Here is a 19,233-nt window from a genome sequence, read left to right on the forward strand (position 1 = left end):
GAGAACACCCCTCTGCTTCCTTCTGCAGCCCCTCTCCTCCCAAACAGCATGCAGGGAACAGGAGGTGAGGGAGCGAGTCTGGAGCAGTCAGAGCACAGAGCAGAGTAAAGCAGAGCTGCTCTGCTTTCTAATCCAGCCTCTCCTCTCTTGTCATTCAGGGACAGAAGGTAAGGGGGTGATTCAGAAGAAGACACTACAGAGCAAAGAATGGCCACTTTGTCCCCTAAACCAGCTCCATTCTTTCTCTTGTTCTAATTTGTGTTGACTTATTCTGTGTCTGAGTATCTGCATTCTGCATGTGTGAATGAGTGATATATTCTGCTAATGTAGGTTCTGTGTAGGGATTATAGCAGTCCAGCTTGTTCTGTTTTTCCAGTAGGAGTTTTACTGGTGGTCTAAAGCCCAATGGAATATTTGCAGTATTGCCATTTTAATTAGGGTTGTTGCTGTTTGAGTTCTGGGAATATGTGCTGTTTTGTTATAGCATGTTTCGCCCATGTAATGTTTTCTTTTTTTTTTTTTTGCATAAGTTTGCATAAGCCATAAATGGGAGGTCACAACATAAATACCAGCTGCATGCAAAACAAACATCACCCACATTATAACAATGATCCTCAAACATCAACTCCACTCAGCTGAACAGTGTGAGGGTAATTTTGAAACAATTGGCTGATTCACACCAAGGCCCTGGAAGAGAGCCTTCTGGTCTCATGCAAGGTGATCTCCTTTTTGCAGGAACTAGGCTGGGTGGTGAATCTGGTCAAGAGCAAGCTGCAGCCATCTCAAACACTGGAGTACCTAGGGGGTTTGCTTCGACACAAAGCAAGGTAGGGTGCTTCTGCGGGAGAGCTACATTCAGAAGCTAATGGCGCAGGTACGATTATTGACAGAATCAGTACGCCCAACTGTGTGATCTTATCTACCGGTGCTCGGATTGATGGCAACCACCCTAGAGGTGGTTCCGTGAGTGAGGATGAATATGCGTCCTCTTCAGCAGACCCTGCTGGCTCATTGGAGTCCTCAGTCTCAAGAATATTTGATTCAGCTTCACCTTCTGATGGAAATCGGAATACAGTTGCAGTGGTGGTTGCAAGCGGACCATCTAAGGAAAGGGGTTTCCCTACAATCACCGGACTGGCTAGAACTCACGACAGATGCAAGCCTCCAGGGTTGGGGGGGGGGGGGGGTCCACTGTCAGGAGTTGACAGCGCAAGGGAGCTGGAATATAGAAGAGTCTCTCTGGAGCATCAATCATCTGTAAGCCCAGGCCGACCGGTTGGCGTACTTGGAACCTGTGGACTGATTGAGGGGTTGAGAGGTCTGTATTAATGTCAGTTGGACCATTAGATGATTGAAGGGTTAAAGGGGCTCTTAAGGAAGATAAGGCCATTGCAGAAAGACTAAATGAATTCTTTGCTTCCGTGTTTACTAATGAGGATTTTGGGGAGATACCAGTTCCGGAGATGGTTTTCAGTGGTGGTAAGTCAGACGAACTGAACAAAATCATTGTGAACCTGGAAAATGTAGTAGGCCAGATTGACAAACTAAAGAGTAGCAAATCACCTGGACCGGATGGTATGCATCCTAGGGTAATGAAGGAACTCAAAAATGAAATTTCTGATCTATTAGTTAAAATTTGTAACCTATCATTAAAATCATCCATTGTACCTAAAGACTGGAGGGTGGCCAATGTAACCCCAATATTTAAAAAAGGCTCCAGGGGCGATCCAGGTAACTATAGACCAGTGAGCCTGACTTCAGTACCGGGAAAAATAGTGGAAACTATTCTCAAGATCAAAATCATAGAGCATATAGAAAGACATGATTTAATGGAACACAGTCAACATGGATTTACCCAAGGGAAGTCTTGCCTAACAAATCTGCTTCATTTTTTTGAAGAGGTTAATAAACATGTGGATAAAGTTGAATTGGTAGATGTAGTATATTTGGATTTTCAGAAGGCGTTTGACAAAGTCCCTCATGAGAGTCTTTTACGAAAACTAAAAAGTCATGGGATAGGAGGCGATGTCCTTTCGTGGATTACAAACTGGTTAAACGTCAGGAAACAGAGAGTAGGATTAAATGGTCAATTTTCCAAGTGGAAAAGGGTAAACAGTGGAGTGCCTCAGGAATCTGTACTTGGACCGGTGTTTTTCAATATATATATAAATGATCTGGAAAGGAATACGACAAGTGAGGTTATCAAATTTGCGGATGATACAAAATTATTCAGAGTAGTTAAATCACAAGCAGACTGTGATACATTACAGGAGGACCTTGCAAGACTGGAAGATTGGGCATCCAAATGGCAGATGAAATTTAATGTGGACAAGTGCAAGGTGTTGCATATAGGGAAAAATAACCCTTTCTGTAGTTACACGATGTTAGGTTCCATATTAGAAGCTACTACCCAGGAAAAAGATCTAGGCATCATAGTGGATAATACTTAAAAATCGTCGGCTCAGTGTGCTGCAGCAGTCAAAAAAGCAAACAGAATGTTAGGAATTATTTAGAAGGGAATGGTTAATAAAACGGAAAATGTCATAATGCCTCTATATCACTCCATGGTGAGACCGCACCTTGAATACTGTGTACAATTCTGGTTGCCGCATCTCAAAAAGATATAGTTGCAGTGGAGAAGGTACAGAGATGGGCAACCAAAATGATAAAGGGGATGGAACAGCTCCCCTATGAGAAAGGCTGAAGAGGTTAGGGCTGTTCAGCTTGGAGAAGAGACAACTGAGGGGGGATATGATAGAGGTCTTTAAGATCATGAGAGGTCTTGAACGAGTAGATGAGACTTGGTTATTTACACTTTCGAATAATAGAAGGACTAGGGGACATTCCATAAAGTTAGCAAGTAGCACATTTAAGACTAATCGGAGAAAATTCTTTTTTACTCAACGCACAATAAAGCTCTGGAATTTGTTGCCAGAGGATGTGGTTAGTGCAGTTAGTGTAGCTGGGTTCAAAAAAGGTTTGGATAAGTTCTTGGAGGAGAAGTCCATTAACGGCTATTAATCAAGTTTACTTAGAGAATAGCCACTGCTTTTAATTGATCTTCTTAGTGTGTGGGTAATTGCTAGGTTCTTGTGGCCTGGTTTGGCTTCTGTTGGAAACAGGATGCTGGGCTTGATGGACCCTTGGTCTGACCCAGCATGGCAATTTCTTATGTTCTTATGACAGTGGCTTACAAGGCAGCACATTTTGAAAGGGCCAAATATTCAGGCCAAAGAGGATTCTGTTTCTGCTTGCTGTGCCATGTGCCGACATATGGCACATGTGCTGCTTTGACATTTTGCCTATGGGTACCCAAATCTTAAATCTAGCCCTGCCAATGATCATAGCTGAACCAACCTGTAGAACAGTGTGTTTCTCAAACATTTAGGTCAAACCCCATCCCGTTTTTTCTTCTTCTCTGTAATACTTTTAGCCTATTTCCCAACCTCACCCCACCCCCCCCAAAAAGTGACAAAACTAGCTTTTTATAAATTGCAGTACAATGTACTGTATATATCTAAACAAATGCCAGAAATCTAAATCCATCCCATGCCCACTGGACACTGCTGTAGAGAAGTAGCCTTGGTGCATTGCTAAGATATGGGTCTCTCGCTCATCCTGTGCAGGCAGCCTTCGCAGTAATATTCCCACAACAGTGGCACAGGATGGTTATGCACATGAGTACCTTTGAGGCAGGCTTGTCTAACGCATCAAGGAGATGATAATCAGTTAAAAATTAAAAGTACCCTACTGTACTATGCCCAGGACATACAGCTGTCTAAGTATAGGGTGTTTACAGATTCATAACAAAGTTTCCTGGCAGCAGAAATGAATCAAAGTTAAAAGTCATGGGAACTGGTGGTAAGTGAGCCTGCCCTGCCTACATGTGTTTATTGATCAGGAAAGTCAGATCAAGAAATACCATGCTTCCATCTTTGTCCCAAAAGAGAACAGGGAGATAAACTAATTTTCCAATAGTTGCCCCAAGCCAGAGGAGAGGACTTGGTCTTATATCCAGTGACCCAATTTTATCATGTTTCTCTTCTAGGAATTTTGTCAGAGGAAAAGGACATTTTTTGCACAGTTTGTTTTACTTTTTGTGGCTCACCAACACATGAAAACCCCTTCCCAGCTCCAATCTGCCCCTGCAGCTGCCTTCTCCTCCTTCCCTCCCAGGACCCAATCTACAGCTGTTGCCTTCTCCTTCTTCTTAGCCTTCCAGCCCAACTGGCCACTGCTACCTCCTCCTGTTTTCCTCTCTAAAAATTTGTCACACACTGAGGAAAGAAGAAAATCTCCCCCTAACTAAAAAAGTGCCACCTATTCATATTTCTAATGGCAGGATCCTGATTTAGAGCCTTGGCCACATATTCAATGCAGAAAATGTATAGAGGGATGCAACACTGGTAAACCAGGCCAAAAGTTAAAGACAAGAATAAACCTTCACATACACAAAACTTCATTGCACAGAGAAGAACAAGGCAATACCTCTGAGGAAGAAGATCTTTCAGGATCAGACTACTGTATCTGTGGCAATATGAATAGGATATGGACAAATTCTGAACTATTCAGGAAAGTAAGACATTTGAAGTTAAAATGATCGAACGCTTCAAAACTAACATATGGAGGTCCATATTCATTAGGCCTGGAGGTGGACAAGTTATCTGGTTAAAGTTAGCTGGCTAACTTGTCCCATAAGTTCAGCAGGATAAGTGCCCCGCTGAACATACCATCCTCAAGTTATCCGGCTAACTATAGCTGAGTAACTAAAAAACCTATCCGGCTATATTTGAATGTAGCGAATAGGTTTTAGTTATCCGACTGAGTGTAGCCGGATAACGTGCTACTTAACTGGATATCTTTACAAGTAGCACTGTCAAAACTCAGGGAGATAAGGTATTTATTTATTTATTTATTTTGTATACCGACATTCGATCGAGATATCACATCGGTTTCCAGATAACTAAAGGAATAGGGTGATAACAGCCCTATTTTACATTATAACATGGTATTAAATAGATATAAGAATATTTTACATTATAACATGGTAATAAATATAACAAGAATATTTTACATTATAACATGGTAATAAATATAACAAGTTGTAACAGAACTAACAGGAGTACATGGAACATTAGACTATAGTATATAACATATGTACATAAATGGCTTGTTGATGAGGATGAGTATGAGTGGGGGCAATCCCCTCCCATCTTCCCAAGGGTAATAGTAGGGCCCTGCTAGGCTGTGCTTTCCTAGCTCCCTCCCTGCCCTCAAACCTTTTTAATGACTTAGAAAGGGGCTGGCATTGTATGCCTGCCTGGTCCCAATTCTTAAATAGAAACATAATTGGCCTGCCTCCCCCCTTTCCTCCCACCCACCCACAAGGAAGACTAGTGGTGCCTGCCCCCCATCCCCTGACCTTCCCCATCCTGCCCAATACCTTTTTTATCTGAGCCAGGAGGGAGGGATCCTCTGCCCTGCTCCTGGCGCCTCCAGCGCTGCACTGATAGGAGATGAAGGCCTGGCTTTAAACATGGGAGCATTGGGCCTGACAGTATATTCCTTGTTTACTGTCTCCCTGGGATGGATCAGAGAGGACTGGCTAACCTCCAAAAATCAATGAGTTTGTTATGTCTGAAATTTCCATCTCTATAGGTTTCAGAAAATGTAAATCTGCACGTGGATGACCCCACATACACGAGGGCCCGTGCTTTTCATTGCTCACTGTGTGTGAGTGGTCTACATGAATTAGCAGTTAGTCCTGCCCACAAAGATGGGCATTTGCTGGATCTAATCTTTCGTTCTTTAGAACTTAGACAACACATGTTGGACTTTGTTCCCTGGTGAGCTCTTCTATTCCTTGGTCAGATCACTATTTATTAAGATTGAAGTTCAAAAGGGCCTTGTCTGGAAGTGGGAACATAAAAGATAATTATCAAAAACTAGGGGAGAGAAAAATTAATCCAGATGATTTTTATGACCTATTGAGAAAGCGCTTGGTAGATGTAATTTGTCCTTCAGTAGACAGTCTGATTTCCCAATGGTATCAAGTGAGTTGACAGGTTTTAGGTATCATCGCAACACCCCCTTAAGGGGTAAAGCTAGCATGTCGAAAACGCGCGTCCAACCCCCCTGAAACTAATAACGCCCGCAACATGCAAATGCATGTTGATGGCCCTATTAGTTATTCCCACGCGATACAGAAAGTAAAATGTGCAGCCAAGCCGTACATTTTACTTTCAGAATTTAACGCCTGCCAAAAGGCTGGTGTTAATTTCTGCAGGCGCCGGGGAAGTGCACAGAAAAGCAGTAAAGCAGGCTGCTAGTTTGCAGCCTGCTTTACTAAGTACTAGGCTACTCCGCCAGTCCTTATGGAAATTGAGCTCCACCCCTCTTTCTCATTGTATCTCCAACTCCACCCCTCTCTCTCTCTCTCTCTCTCTCTCTCTGAATTGTCAAATCCACCCGACTACCACACAGTCCACCCGAGCTCAGCGTACATGTTCTATTACCACTCATCTCAATTATGCACTTCCTCCACGTCACAGTATTCCCCTGTCCCTGAACGGGCTTTTACCATTAGTTGATGATAATCAGTGAAGAGAGTGAAATGGTATTTGATGAAGTGACAGAATGGAGTATTATAGAAAGTCCAAGAAGAGCAGATATTGAAGATACGAGTGCAGTGAGCGCAAAGGAGATATAGTTGTACTGGATTACTTCAGTCCCCTACCACCCCCTTTCAAAGTTGAAGTTGCTGTTGAGCACTTTAAAAGTAACATGTGCCCTAAGAACATAAGAACATGCCATACTGGGTCAGACCAAGGGTCCATCAAGCCCAGCATCCTGTTTCCAACAGTGGCCAATCCAGGCCATAAGAACCTGGCAAGCACCCAAAAACCAAGTCTATTCCATGTTACTGTTGCTAGTAATAGCAGTGGCTATTTTCTAAGCCAACTTAATTAATAGCAGGTAATGGACTTCTCCTCCAAGAACGTATCCAATCCTTTTTTAAACACAGCTATACTAACTGCACTAACCACATCCTCTGGCAACAAATTCCAGAGTTTAATTGTGCGTTGAGTAAAAAAGAACTTTCTCCGATTAGTTTTAAATGTGCCACACGCTAACTTCATGGAGTGCCCCTTAGTCTTTCTACTATCCGAAAGAGTAAATAATCGATTCACATCTACCCGTTCTAGACCTCTCATGATTTTAAACACCTCTATCATATCCCCCCTCAGCTGTCTCTTCTCCAAGCTGAAAAGTCCTAACCTCTTTAGTCTTTCCTCATAGGGGAGCTGTTCCATCCCCCTTATCATTTTGGTAGCCCTTCTCTGTACCTTCTCCATCGCAATTATATCTTTTTTGAGATGCGGCGACCAGAATTGTACACAGTATTCAAGGTGTGGTCTCACCATGGAGCGATACAGAGGCATTATGACATTTTCTGTTTTATTCACCATTCCCTTTCTAATAATTCCCCAATTCTGTTTGCTTTTTTGACTGCCGCAGCACACTGAACCGACGATTTCAATGTGTTATCCACTATGACGCTTAGATCTCTTTCTTGGGTGGTAGCACCTAATATGGAACCTAACATTCTGTAACTATAGCTTGGGTTATTTTTTCCTATATGCATCACCTTGCAGTTATCCACATTAAATTTCATCTGCCATTTTGATGCCCAATTTTCCAGTCTCACAAGGTCTTCTTGCAACTTATCACAATCTGCTGAGATTTAACTACTCTGAACAATTTTGTATCATCTGCAAATTTGATTATCTCACTTGTCGTATTTCTTTCCAGATCATTTATAAATATATTGAAAAGTAAGGGTCCCAATACAGATCCCTGAGGCACTCCACTGTCCACTTCCTTCCACTGAGAAAATTGTCCATTTAATCCTACTCTCTGTTTCCTGTCTTTTAGCCAGTTTGCAATCCACAAAAAGACATCGTCACCTATCCCATGACTTTTTACTTTTCCTAGAAGCCTCTCATGAGGAACTTTGTCAAACGCCTTCTGAAAATCCAAGTGTGCTACATCTACCGGTTCACCTTTATCCACATGTTTATTAACTCCTTCAAAAAAGTGAAGCAGATTTGTGAGGCAAGACTTGCCTTGGGTAAAACCATGCTGACTTTGTTCCATTAAACAATGTCTTTCTATATGTTCTGTGATTTTGATGTTTAGAACACTTTCCACTATTTTTCCTGGCACTGAAGTCAGGCTAACTGGTACAAAAAATCTGCCAGATGACATTTTGTTGTGATTGAGTAAGTTTATGAATTTCTTCCTGGGTGAAGGTCACTTTTCCTTGATATTGCAGGGCTCAGTTGTAATTCCTATCCTGAAAAAACAATATATTATTGGATTCTAGTTAGTGTAACAACTATCAACCTATATCTAATTTACATTTGTTTGTCAACTTGATCAAGAAGGCCATTCTAGATCAACTCTCATAGGGGCGGATTTTCAGAGCCCTGCTCGCCTAAATCCGCCCAAAACCGGGCGGATTTAGGCGAGCAGGGCCCTGCGCACCGGTGAGCCTATTTTACATAGGCCTACCGGCGCGCGCAGAGCCCCGGGACTCGCGTAAGTCCCGGGGTTCTCCGAGGGGGGCGTGTCGGGGGCGGGCCCGGTCGTCGCGGCGTTTCGGGGGCGTGTCGGCAGCGTTTTGGGGGCGGGTATGGGGGCGTGGCTATGGCCCGGGGCGGTCCGGGGGCGTGGCCGCGCCCTCCGTACCCGCCCCCAGGTCGCGGCCCGGCGCGCAGGAGGCCCGCTCGCACGCGGGGATTTACTTCTCCCTCCGGGAGGCGTAAATCCCCAGAGAAAGGTAAGGGGGGGGGGTGTAGACAGGGCCGGGCGGGTGGGTTTAGGTAGAGGAAGGGAGGGGAAGGTGAGGGGAGGGCGTTAGAGGATTCCCTCCAAGGCCGCTCCGATTTCGGAGCGGCCTTGGAGGGAACGGGGGTAGGCTGCGCCGGCTATACAAAATCGATAGCCTTGCGCGCGCCGATCCAGGTTTTTAGCAGATACGCGCGGCTCCGCACGTATCTACTAAAATCCAGCATACTTTTGTTTGCGCCTGGAGCGCAAACAAAAGTAGGCCTATTCGCAGAGTCTGAAAATCCGCCCCATAGTTTATAGAAAGAAATTCTGCTTTTGATAGTGTGAATGATTCACTAGTAACAGCCTTGTTCCTGTGCTGAAAAGTGCCTATTTAAGCCTATGGGAGAATGCCTAGTTGGTTCAAAATAGCCTAGAAATAAGGAGGCTGCTAGGTATAAACTACATTTCCCTAATATCCTAGAGTTTGCTTTTCAGGAAGTTCCAAGCAGCTGGGACTTGGAATGGAGTGGAGTCAGTAGCTCAGCCAGGAAAGGCTATTACAGGAGTGGCCATCCTGTGGCTCTTTCATATGCAAAATGTGGCTCTTGACCTCCTGGCCACATGGCAACTAAATACCACTGCAGAGGACAAGAAGGGAGAGGCTGGAGCAGGGAGCATACATAGTAGAAACGAGTAGAAGAAGATAAGTTCTCTTCTCTATTCCAAAACCTCCTCTCCTGTCCTCATAGTGCTGCTGATTGCAGCAGAAACAGAGGAGGGAGCTGGAGCAAGTGGCTCCAGCTCCCTCCCTGCTCATCCCTGCTTTGCCCCTTCTGCTCTGTCTACAGCCCAACACTGGAGGACAGGAGAAGAGGTGGCAAGGCTGGAGCTGACAGGACAGCAAAGAAGAGTCAGTCAGCTCCCTGCTTCACCCTACCTGCTGCCTGGAGTAGAGAGCTCTTCTCTGGGGTGCTGGCTATAGGGAAGAAACTAGAGTGAACACTACCCCAAAATCAGTAGATCACTGTGTTCCCAAAACCTGGGATTCAGCTAACAGCAGACGTGAGAAGGGAGGCACCCAGAGCTCCAGTTGGGTCAGAATGATTGGTGCAAGGAAAAACAGATGATTGCTGAAAAGGAATGAATGCTTGGGGGGGGGGGGGGGAGGGGTAATGTGAAAAGTGGTAAATATTGTAGGAGGTGAGGGATGTAAATCTTGGGGGAAGAGCGGTGCAGGGAGTGTAAGGGAAGGTAAGACTCCCCATCCCAGAGCTAGTTCTGAAATTCCCTGACCTCCCACTTTTATATTGTTCCAGAGTTAGTCTACCTTCAAGCTTCAGACCACTACAATAAGCAGCCTGGGTGACCAGAACCTGAAGGAGGCCTCACAACAATAGCTATCAATCGGGCTTTTTTTTATGCATGTCATTCCATAGAGTCAATATTGGTCTCAGTTTCAGATGAGATTTTGTGTTGTCATGATAAAGATGGAGCAGCTTTATTATGTTGGATTTATCCAGAGTTGATCTGGTGAATGGTAATATTTTTCTTGAAAGGTGTATGCCATAGGGCTGCAAAACAATATAATTATCTAGATTGCTTATTTCCATTCAGAGAGATCACAGGGGAGTAACTTTAAATGGGTTTACAATTGTATTTATTTATTTTATTTATTTATTTAGGTGCTTTTATATACCGTTGTTTGGAACTAGCCTTCACAACAGTTTACAGTAGGGCTAACAATACATACAACGATTATGCAAGTGAAATGACAATACATAGGAATGTTTAACAATAATACATAGGGATGTTTAACAAGAGACGAAACCAAATAACGTTTAACAATTGTAAAGTATGACAGTGTAATTGGTTGTAGTATGTGATCGTTGTAGTGGGTTATAGTTAGCAGGTAACGGAAGATAATGAATGGTGGGGTTGGTTGTAGGTTCATGAGTTGTTCGTGGGTTGAATGAAGCTCGTTGATGTGCTAAGTGCTAAGACAGTTTTTTGCGTGTTGTTGCAGGTTTTTTGCGTGATATTGCATGTTGGTGGGTGAGTGGTGTGTACGTATTTTTCTGGTGGGTGATAGCTGTGATCATGTTTTTCTTATCCAGTGTCCTCTCTGTAGGCTTGTTGGAATAGCCATGTTTTGAGGTGTTTTCGGAAGACTTTTGAGTCGCTCAGTAGTCATGTTTTCTGGGAGTTTATTCCAGAGGGTAGGGGCTGCTATTGAGAATGCTCTGTCCCGGGTTGTAGAGAGTTTGGCTGCTGTCACTGAGGGTATTTCTAGCAATGCTTTTCGTCATGGAATGTGCGGGTGTATTACATCATTTAGCCATTTGATTTAATTCGCATATATCGTATATAAATAAAATATATGGTTTTATGTAGCATGGTTAGCGCTTTGAATTCAATTCTTTTGTCTATGGGGAGCCAGTGCAGAGATTTTAGGACAGGGGTGATGTGGTCTGTTTTTTGTTACCGGTAAGGACTCTGGCTGCTGCATTTAGAAGGACATGGAGTGGTCGTTGGTTGCTTTGGGTAGGCCTAACATCAGGGAGTTGCAATAGTCCAGGCTTGTCAGGATTAGGGATTGTAGTGTGGTTCTGAAGTTGTTGTGGTTTAGTAGTGGTTTTAGTCGTTTTAGAATTAGTAGTTTGTAGAAGAGAGGCCAGTTACATGTGGGGTCCCCCTCAGCCTTATCACCACTGTTTTTTTTTTTAAATATTTTGATGAAATTGCACGGTGAATCTATTTGCAGTTTTAGATTAGCAAGTTATTTGTATGCATATGATGTGCAGATACTGGTGCCATTGGAGAAGGATGTGGTGCTACCCTTATTCTTCTAACGGCCATGTTCTACATTTCCCTGTTTTATTGTAACTTTCTCTTTCCATGTTAACTGGTTCTCCCCTAGTTTTATTGTAAACCGGTACGATAAGACTCTGTCTTGAGCATCGGTATATTAAAAGAATTTAAATAAATAAATAAAAATAAATAAATAAAATAGGTGACCAACTGAATGGATGCTTGACAGCCATATCCCTTTAGCTAACATGAACAGCAAACAACTGGAGCTTCTAGCAGTGGGAAATGTTCATATATGTTCAATAGCTGCTGGCAGTTTTATAGCCATAAAGCTACTTGGTATAGGCCAGCCCTGAGACCAGCACCATTTTTAAAGCACAGCTGATGGGGCAGAAGCGACTGCGGATCATCCCTGCCCTTTTATCATCGGAAAACCATGGAAGAAGTAAAGAGGGCCACATGGGTGGAGGAGGGATGGTAAGGGGCCATGGGAGGAGGGCCGTGTTTTTAAAAAAAAACCACATATATATTAAATACCATGCACTTATTTGCTGAGCTAGGCACTTTTGGTTTAAATTACTCATTCAATTTAAACTAATGTACATCCCTATTAGACTCCCCTTCAATGATTCCAACATCACCACAACAACTAGAAAAGCTTTTGGGAACTTAAAAATGATTGAACAGTGGTGCCCTTTTTTAAACAATAAGGCATTTAGGCCAGTGATGCATTTCATAGTAATGACAAATTAATTAAAAAAAAACTTCATATGGTAGCTGCAAGACTAATTCTCAGAAGATCTATGTTACACCCTTGCTGTGCCAGTTACATTAGGCTCCATTAAAGGCCAGAGCAAAATTTAAATTGCTTACTTACCATGGTTTGCTTGGTAAAGGCTCAGATTACTTAGGGAAGAAAGCTAGGTGGTATGTGCCAGGAAGGGCTCTTAGGTCTAATCAGGCAGCATCACTGATGATTCACTGGACTCACTGGAGTCACTGGACTCAACACTCAAATTATGGAACTCTCATTTGCAAACGATCAACCATCACCTTTCAAGCCTTAATCTGGTGCTCAACACTTCCAAGACAGAACTATTGCTAATCACCCCAGAAGGCAGTCCTTCATATCACCAACCGCAACCTAACATACAATTATACCACGCCAGAGATCTTGGAGTCATAATAGATAGTCACTTGAACTTAAAGCAATTTATAAAACACACCACAAAGGAGTGCTTCTACAAGCTACAAGTACTCAAAAAACTCAAACCGTTCCTATTCCATTACGACTTCAGATCTGTCCTTCAAGCCATTCTGTTCTCTAAGATTGACTACTGTAATTCCATCTTGCAAGGTCTACCGGCTTCTACTATAAAACCCCTCCAGCTGCTCCAAAATGCTGCAGCAAGAATTCTAACAAATACTAATCGGAGAACGCATATCACCCCCATTCTAAAAGATCTTCACTGGCTCCCAGTGAACTTCAGGATTCTCCATAAATCACTGACAATTATCCACAAAAATATTCACCATCAGACCCCACTTGATCTTTTACACCCTCTCAAACTGCACTCGATGGCCAGACCCTTAAGGGATGCCTACAAGGGATCCTTACATGTTCCTCCAATCAAAATTGTACACCACTCAAATATCAGAGACAGGACATTCTCTATCACAGGTCCCTCCATCTGGAACGCCATGCCTCCGGACCTCAGGCAGGAAACTTGCCTACCAACTTTCAAAAAGAAACTAAAGACTTGGCTGTTCTGCCGAGCCTCCCCGCCACTAGCCCAACAGCCTGATTTAGAACTATTCCATCTCTCATGTAAATAAACAAACGCTAATTATACTCACAAATCATCATGAGGTCGGCTCATTGCCCCCCTCCCATATTCCATTGTATATAGTAATTTATCTTCGTTTTCCCTCTCTTTTTTTTCCTTCTCCCAGTTAAGGCATCCTTGTTATAATGTAACTTTATGCTCCTTTAAATTATCTCTTGTTGACTGGATGGTTATAGTTACTGCTTAGTTTGATGTAAACCGAGTTGATTTGATTTGTATCAAGAAAGTCGGTATATAAAAGCCTTTAATAAATAAATTTAATAAATGATTCCTACAATGAGGGAATTCCAATGGGCACATTATAGAGCAAGAATCTATTATATTCTTGTTCCTATATTATGGAATACTTTGCCCCTTGCATTTCAACTGGAAATTAATTATTTTTCTTTTTGAAAGAAGTTGAATATATGACTGTCTGAATCCCTAAGTGGTCTTTGTGCTGGTGATATTTTGGTATCTGAACTCAGTTTTTTGTCAGTATCTTAATGTGTGTTATTGTATATTTATTTATTTATTTATTTATTTATTTATTTATTTATTAATAAGCTTTTAAATATAGTGACATTCGTGGGTATATCATGCCGGTTTACAATGTAACAGAAGGCAAAATACATAAAACAAGGGTGGGGGGGAAGGGGGAAACGGCTAGAAGGAGGAGGAGGAAGAAGCAGGAAGAAAGCAAGGCAGGGGGGGGGGGGGGGGGAAGAACCAGTGGCAGAAAGGGGGCCACCGGAGATTTAACTGGTTATGGAGGTGGGTGGTAATGCAACTATGTTTTAAAGATATATGTGAACTTGGCCATTGTTGGTGAAACTGATACATTTCCAGTAATTTTAATATCTACTGGCTGTATTTATTTTACTGTATTTGTTATTACTGTGTGATGTTCTTATTGCTGTTTTATGTGTTTGTTTTAATCTGTATACCACTTTAGGTGGCTCTTTTCAAAAGCAGGATGCAGTATATACATTTTTTTAAATTAAGAAAAAAAAAACATGAAAAGCTCACTGCTCCACCCAAAGATCCTCTTAGGACTTCAGCAGCTGCGGCCATAGATCCTGATGGAGGTGGACTGGACACAGAAGTATAGGTCTGCAATCAAACATTCCAATTGCCCATAACTAAGAATAGCACCCCAAAGAAGTTTAAAACAGAACAAGAAGTTCTTCCAGAACAAAGGAGCCTACTTTCTGGCATAGATATGGATCCCTCTCCACCCCACAAAAAGAAAACATACTCCTGTCAGGGCTGCTGCAAGAGTATTTGGTGCCCCCCCCCCCCCCCCAGCTTACATCCAGCACATCACTCCCTTCTTTGGTGGTATTGGCTCTGTCACCCCCAAAATGTTGGCACTCTAGTCGACCACCTAGTTTGTCTAATGGTCCTTATGTTCCCCTGATGTCGTGAATATGCAAACCTGCTTTTTCTTCAGAAATTAAGTCAATAAAAAGGACAGCAGACCAGACGTGGCATCCACCATCTTTTGAATACCATTAACATAATATTATTTTAAAAAAATGTCCTGTTTTAGTTTGATTGTAACTGTCAATGCCTTTGTGATGTTATCAGCTGCTTTGAAAGAGTCGTTGAATCCCTGGCATTAATCATATCTTAGTCAAAGATGATTTCATGTTTCCTTCCATTTCTATTAAAAAAAAAACTGAACATAAAATTCTAACAAAAGAATAAATATATGTGACTGGTCCTGGAAGTTTATTTAATGATTAAGCAACATTAACATGATTGACTTCCACCCACAATGGCAAGCGATGTTCCCTATAATGTTTTGAGGGTTATGTGCACAAAAAAGGTCTACTGTGCAATGCAGTGTACAAATCTGTGTGTGCAATGTTCAATGAAAACACCATTCCATTCTTCCTTTACTTGTACATGCTATGTTTGTGTGCACTTGTTTAACAACCTGTGTGCGCGCAAACACGGTTGTCACAGTTAACAAGAGACATTGGTGAAGTTGCATTTTCTGGAGGTAAAGTTTAAACCAATTATGCAGATCACAAAGACAAGCAATTCATACGCTCCCAGCAAGCGAAGGCTCTGTCGCTGAGTTCCGGATTTAATGCAGGGGATAATATTAAACATTTTTTTCCCAGCCGATCACGCGCCAGCCGCTTCCTGGATCTCTCATCTCTAGGCAGGCACGCAGAGCTCTGTTTACCCGTCTCCTAGCAACGAAACGCGGGGCTTTCAGATTATGACGTATTGTCCTAGCGACATCCAATCAACCAATCACAGCCAGGATGAAGAGCGCGGGGTGTTAGGATCGGCTTCTTTGGATTCTTGGTAGTCAACGGAGCTGCTCAGAGCCTCTGGTTATGTCGCGTTATTGTTCTGCGCCCTTTATCTGGATTTTTATTTATTATATGTAATAATTTCTGTCTTCTTTTGGTTCACGACTCTTCAGAGGGAGACTGATCGTGTGAGTGCTGCCGCCGGTTTCGCGAGTCGCTCCTCCTGCCGAGCCTGCGAATTGTCCCTGGGATTCCCTGCAGGAGAAGAAAGGGATCACTTTATTGTATTGACAGTGTTTCAGAGGGGAGGCTGCAGCGGAGCCAGGTTCAGATTAAAAATGGCATTAACTACATACATTTGCTAAACACCATAAAGCTTTTCCTAAGAGCGATTTGCTGGTGCCACAGCTTTCCACCTCCAGCATAACTGTGTTTTATTTGGCGATCACTTAGGTTGTGAGAATATTTGTCTCCTGGTATTTTATTGCTGGGAACAGGAAGGATTCTGCAAGGAAGAGCAGTGGTGTAGGAATCGGGGTGTTGAGAAGACAGCTTTGTCCCCAGTTTTACAGCAGAAGGTGGTGTTAATAGGTTATAACATAAGGTGTCCTTATCTGCAGCGTTTCAATTACGTAATAGTCCAGCACTCACCAGTTTTGCGAGTTAGCGCTGTCTTCCGAATATGAAACTCCCGGTTTTGGTCTTTTGCTGGATACTTCCCGCAGCCCTCCCCCTTATTATTTTGGGGAGATTTAAAAGCGCATGGGAGTTTAGTCCTCTACACTGATTACAATGGAAGTTTTCCTACTGTTGTACCTTCCGCAGATCTTGTTTACTCGATAATCAGATTTCTCGGTCAGTACATTAACAACCCCTAAACAACCTAAACTTTGTATGGTGAATGTTATGTATATACCTTCCAAAAAAGCAAAAATTAAGATATGTTTTAATTTTAATCAGTCTCTTTAGGATTTATTGTTATGTTTCTTTGGACGCCTGGATAGCACCATTTCAGTTTTCAGCAGAAATGGTGATGTGGCATTATCACCAGGATGCTCTGTTGTTCTCAAAAGCTTTGTAAAGCTAAACGAGTATTACAACAGGCTTATGTAATCAGCTTAACTACTTTTAGGTTAATAGGAAATTGCACAATTTAGAATATATGTAAATTGGGCATATATTCGTTTGACTTCACAGAGACCATGTGTAAAAGCACATCTGGCAGTTGCATAGTATTTTAAAATTCTGAGAAAATAGCACTGCCCTGGCCTATTAATCTATACACTTCATAAAAATATTTGCTAAAGAAAGAGATTAAAATGCAACCAACTCCAAAAAGAATCTTTGGAAGGGAGGATAATTTTATAACAGCATCATGTAAAAAATACATGCAGATTTCAGTCAAAAATTAGGATTTATGCAAAGAACTAAATGTGACATATGGTCACACATTTATACTGCAAGTTAGCAGGTGGAAATGTCTAACTTTGCATGCATAAAACCATAAAGTTCATCATAAAAGTTTAGGTTCCTATTCCTCTGACTGTCTAGTATGGTTACAGTGCATTGATCTTTTGATGTTTATATCTTTAATTTCAGGATTAGTGACTTCTCTTTGTCATATAATTCCACAAAATTGCTAAGAACTAGCATTGTGCAAAAGAAAATGGCCTTGTTGGTATAAAACATTTTTTTCTCAGGCTAACGCTATGGCAGTGCACTGTGGTACAGACTTGTTTGAGTCTTGTGCCTGACAGGGCCAGCAGGGGTCAGGTGTGTGTCACAGAGGCCGAATGCTCATTCCCTGAAAAAGAGGGAGAGGGTAATGAGGAGAAGGAAAATGGCTGCCGATGATAAGAGCAGCATGGAGGGTAAATCTTCCCTCCAGTTGCCCTGAAGAAAGTGGGAAAAATCCTCTTGATGAAAAGAAACTTTAAGGTGGTCATTTTGTAGCTGCCTGCATCGGTGTATCTTCTTTTTGGGTTTTTTTTATCTACAGACTTTACAAACAGTTTTCAAAGGGAACATCTGCCCATCCTTTTCCTTTGAAAATTAACCCACCAAAACTATCCACTTGTGATTACACTGTTCATTTGTGCACAGGTATTTGTTTTGGGAAAACTACACATATACTTTTGAAAATAGCAAACACTGCCCATGAGAGTGCCTCTTCAAACTGCGGGTAAATGTGGGCACATTCAGGCCCTGTGCACATCCTTTTACTTGCATATCAGCTGGGCAATTTTATAACCCGCATTTCAACAGGTAAAGGCACTGTTACCTGCAGAAATGGCTTTGATATTTACTCTGTAAAAAATGACATCAGTTTGTCCTTCATATTTGAGCAAATCTGAAAGATCTGATAAAATAATATGCGCAGTCTTATATTTTAGTTAATCCATATTGGGGAAACGTATGCTGTTTATTAATGAGGTGCCCCTGAGACCCTCCCACTCCCTTATAATTGTATGTTGTCCTGTGTGTTGTTTCTATGCCAGACCTGTGAAGCAAATTTGTGTAATGTGCTTTAGAAGGTAGAGAACCTTGTTGAGCTTTAATCAGTGTTTTGTGAAATATTTAAGGAGGAGTAAATGATGCAGCATGTACACCTGGTGCCTGAAGAAGATGAGGAGGATCTCTACACTGGCTATAATGACTACAATCCCACCTATGACACCCAGGTAACCCAGTTCTCCTTATTCTTTACTACTATTAGTGCAGCCACTGCCTTCAGGCCATGTTCTTTGGCTCCATGGGTCATAATCCCTCTGGTCCTGCTGGCTCTTCAGTGCGGTGACACCCACCCCTCTTTTGTCATCTGTACAACAGTCTTTATTTCTCAGAAGACAAACAGTTTGGGCCATAAACACTCTATATCTAGAGCCCTGTTTTCCCACCACCAACAGAGTATGTATAGTTTCAAACAGTCACCAGCAATTTCTGCCTCCAACACTGAACATTATTCAGCCCCCTTCTTTTCAGTCACTCCTGGGTGCAGGGATGGGATCCTGAGCTGCCATTCTCCAAAACCCACTCCCAAGAACCTTTGCTACAAACTTTCTGATTCAGCATCCATCCAGGCATTTCTTTTCTGAATGTTTTGCGCCTAGTGGCTGGTGTGAGCTATATACCCCATTGCAATTCTTTTGGGGTTTTGCAACACAACAACAATTTTAGTAAAATGGATGCTGAAATGAGAGGCCATTTCCGTCATATTCAGCAATCTTACGTATCCAGGGCTGTAATTCCATGGTAGATCTTGCAGCTTTCTTGGCTCCCATATCTGTATTTGTACAGTGCTATATACATATAGTTGTACTATAGAAATAAGTACTTATTTATTTACAGTCATAGACCGCTCATAAAGAGAATCTCATGCTGAGCAAGGTATAATATAACATTTATTTATTTATTTATTTATTTATTTAAAGTCTCTTCTATACCGATGTCCGTTCGCACATCGCATCGGTTCACAATAAAACAAGAACTTTTAG

General features: G+C 42.2%; 1 protein-coding gene across 1 annotated transcript in view; it reads left to right on the forward strand.

Annotated features, from left to right (window-relative positions):
* The first annotated feature begins 15,804 nt into the window (after positions 1-15,804).
* The window catches only part of LOC115092047 (intraflagellar transport protein 88 homolog), a 353,514-nt gene continuing 350,085 nt past the window's right edge, over positions 15,805-19,233 (forward strand). The window contains exons 1-2 of the mRNA XM_029602513.1: positions 15,805-15,927; positions 18,322-18,420. Of these exons, the coding sequence (XP_029458373.1) occupies positions 18,331-18,420 (90 nt within the window). The 5' untranslated portion in view covers positions 15,805-15,927; positions 18,322-18,330. The remainder of the gene's footprint in view (positions 15,928-18,321; positions 18,421-19,233) is intronic.

The sequence above is a fragment of the Rhinatrema bivittatum genome, chromosome 5 (genome assembly GCF_901001135.1).
Source record: "Rhinatrema bivittatum chromosome 5, aRhiBiv1.1, whole genome shotgun sequence".
Classification (NCBI taxonomy): Eukaryota; Metazoa; Chordata; class Amphibia; order Gymnophiona; family Rhinatrematidae; genus Rhinatrema; species Rhinatrema bivittatum.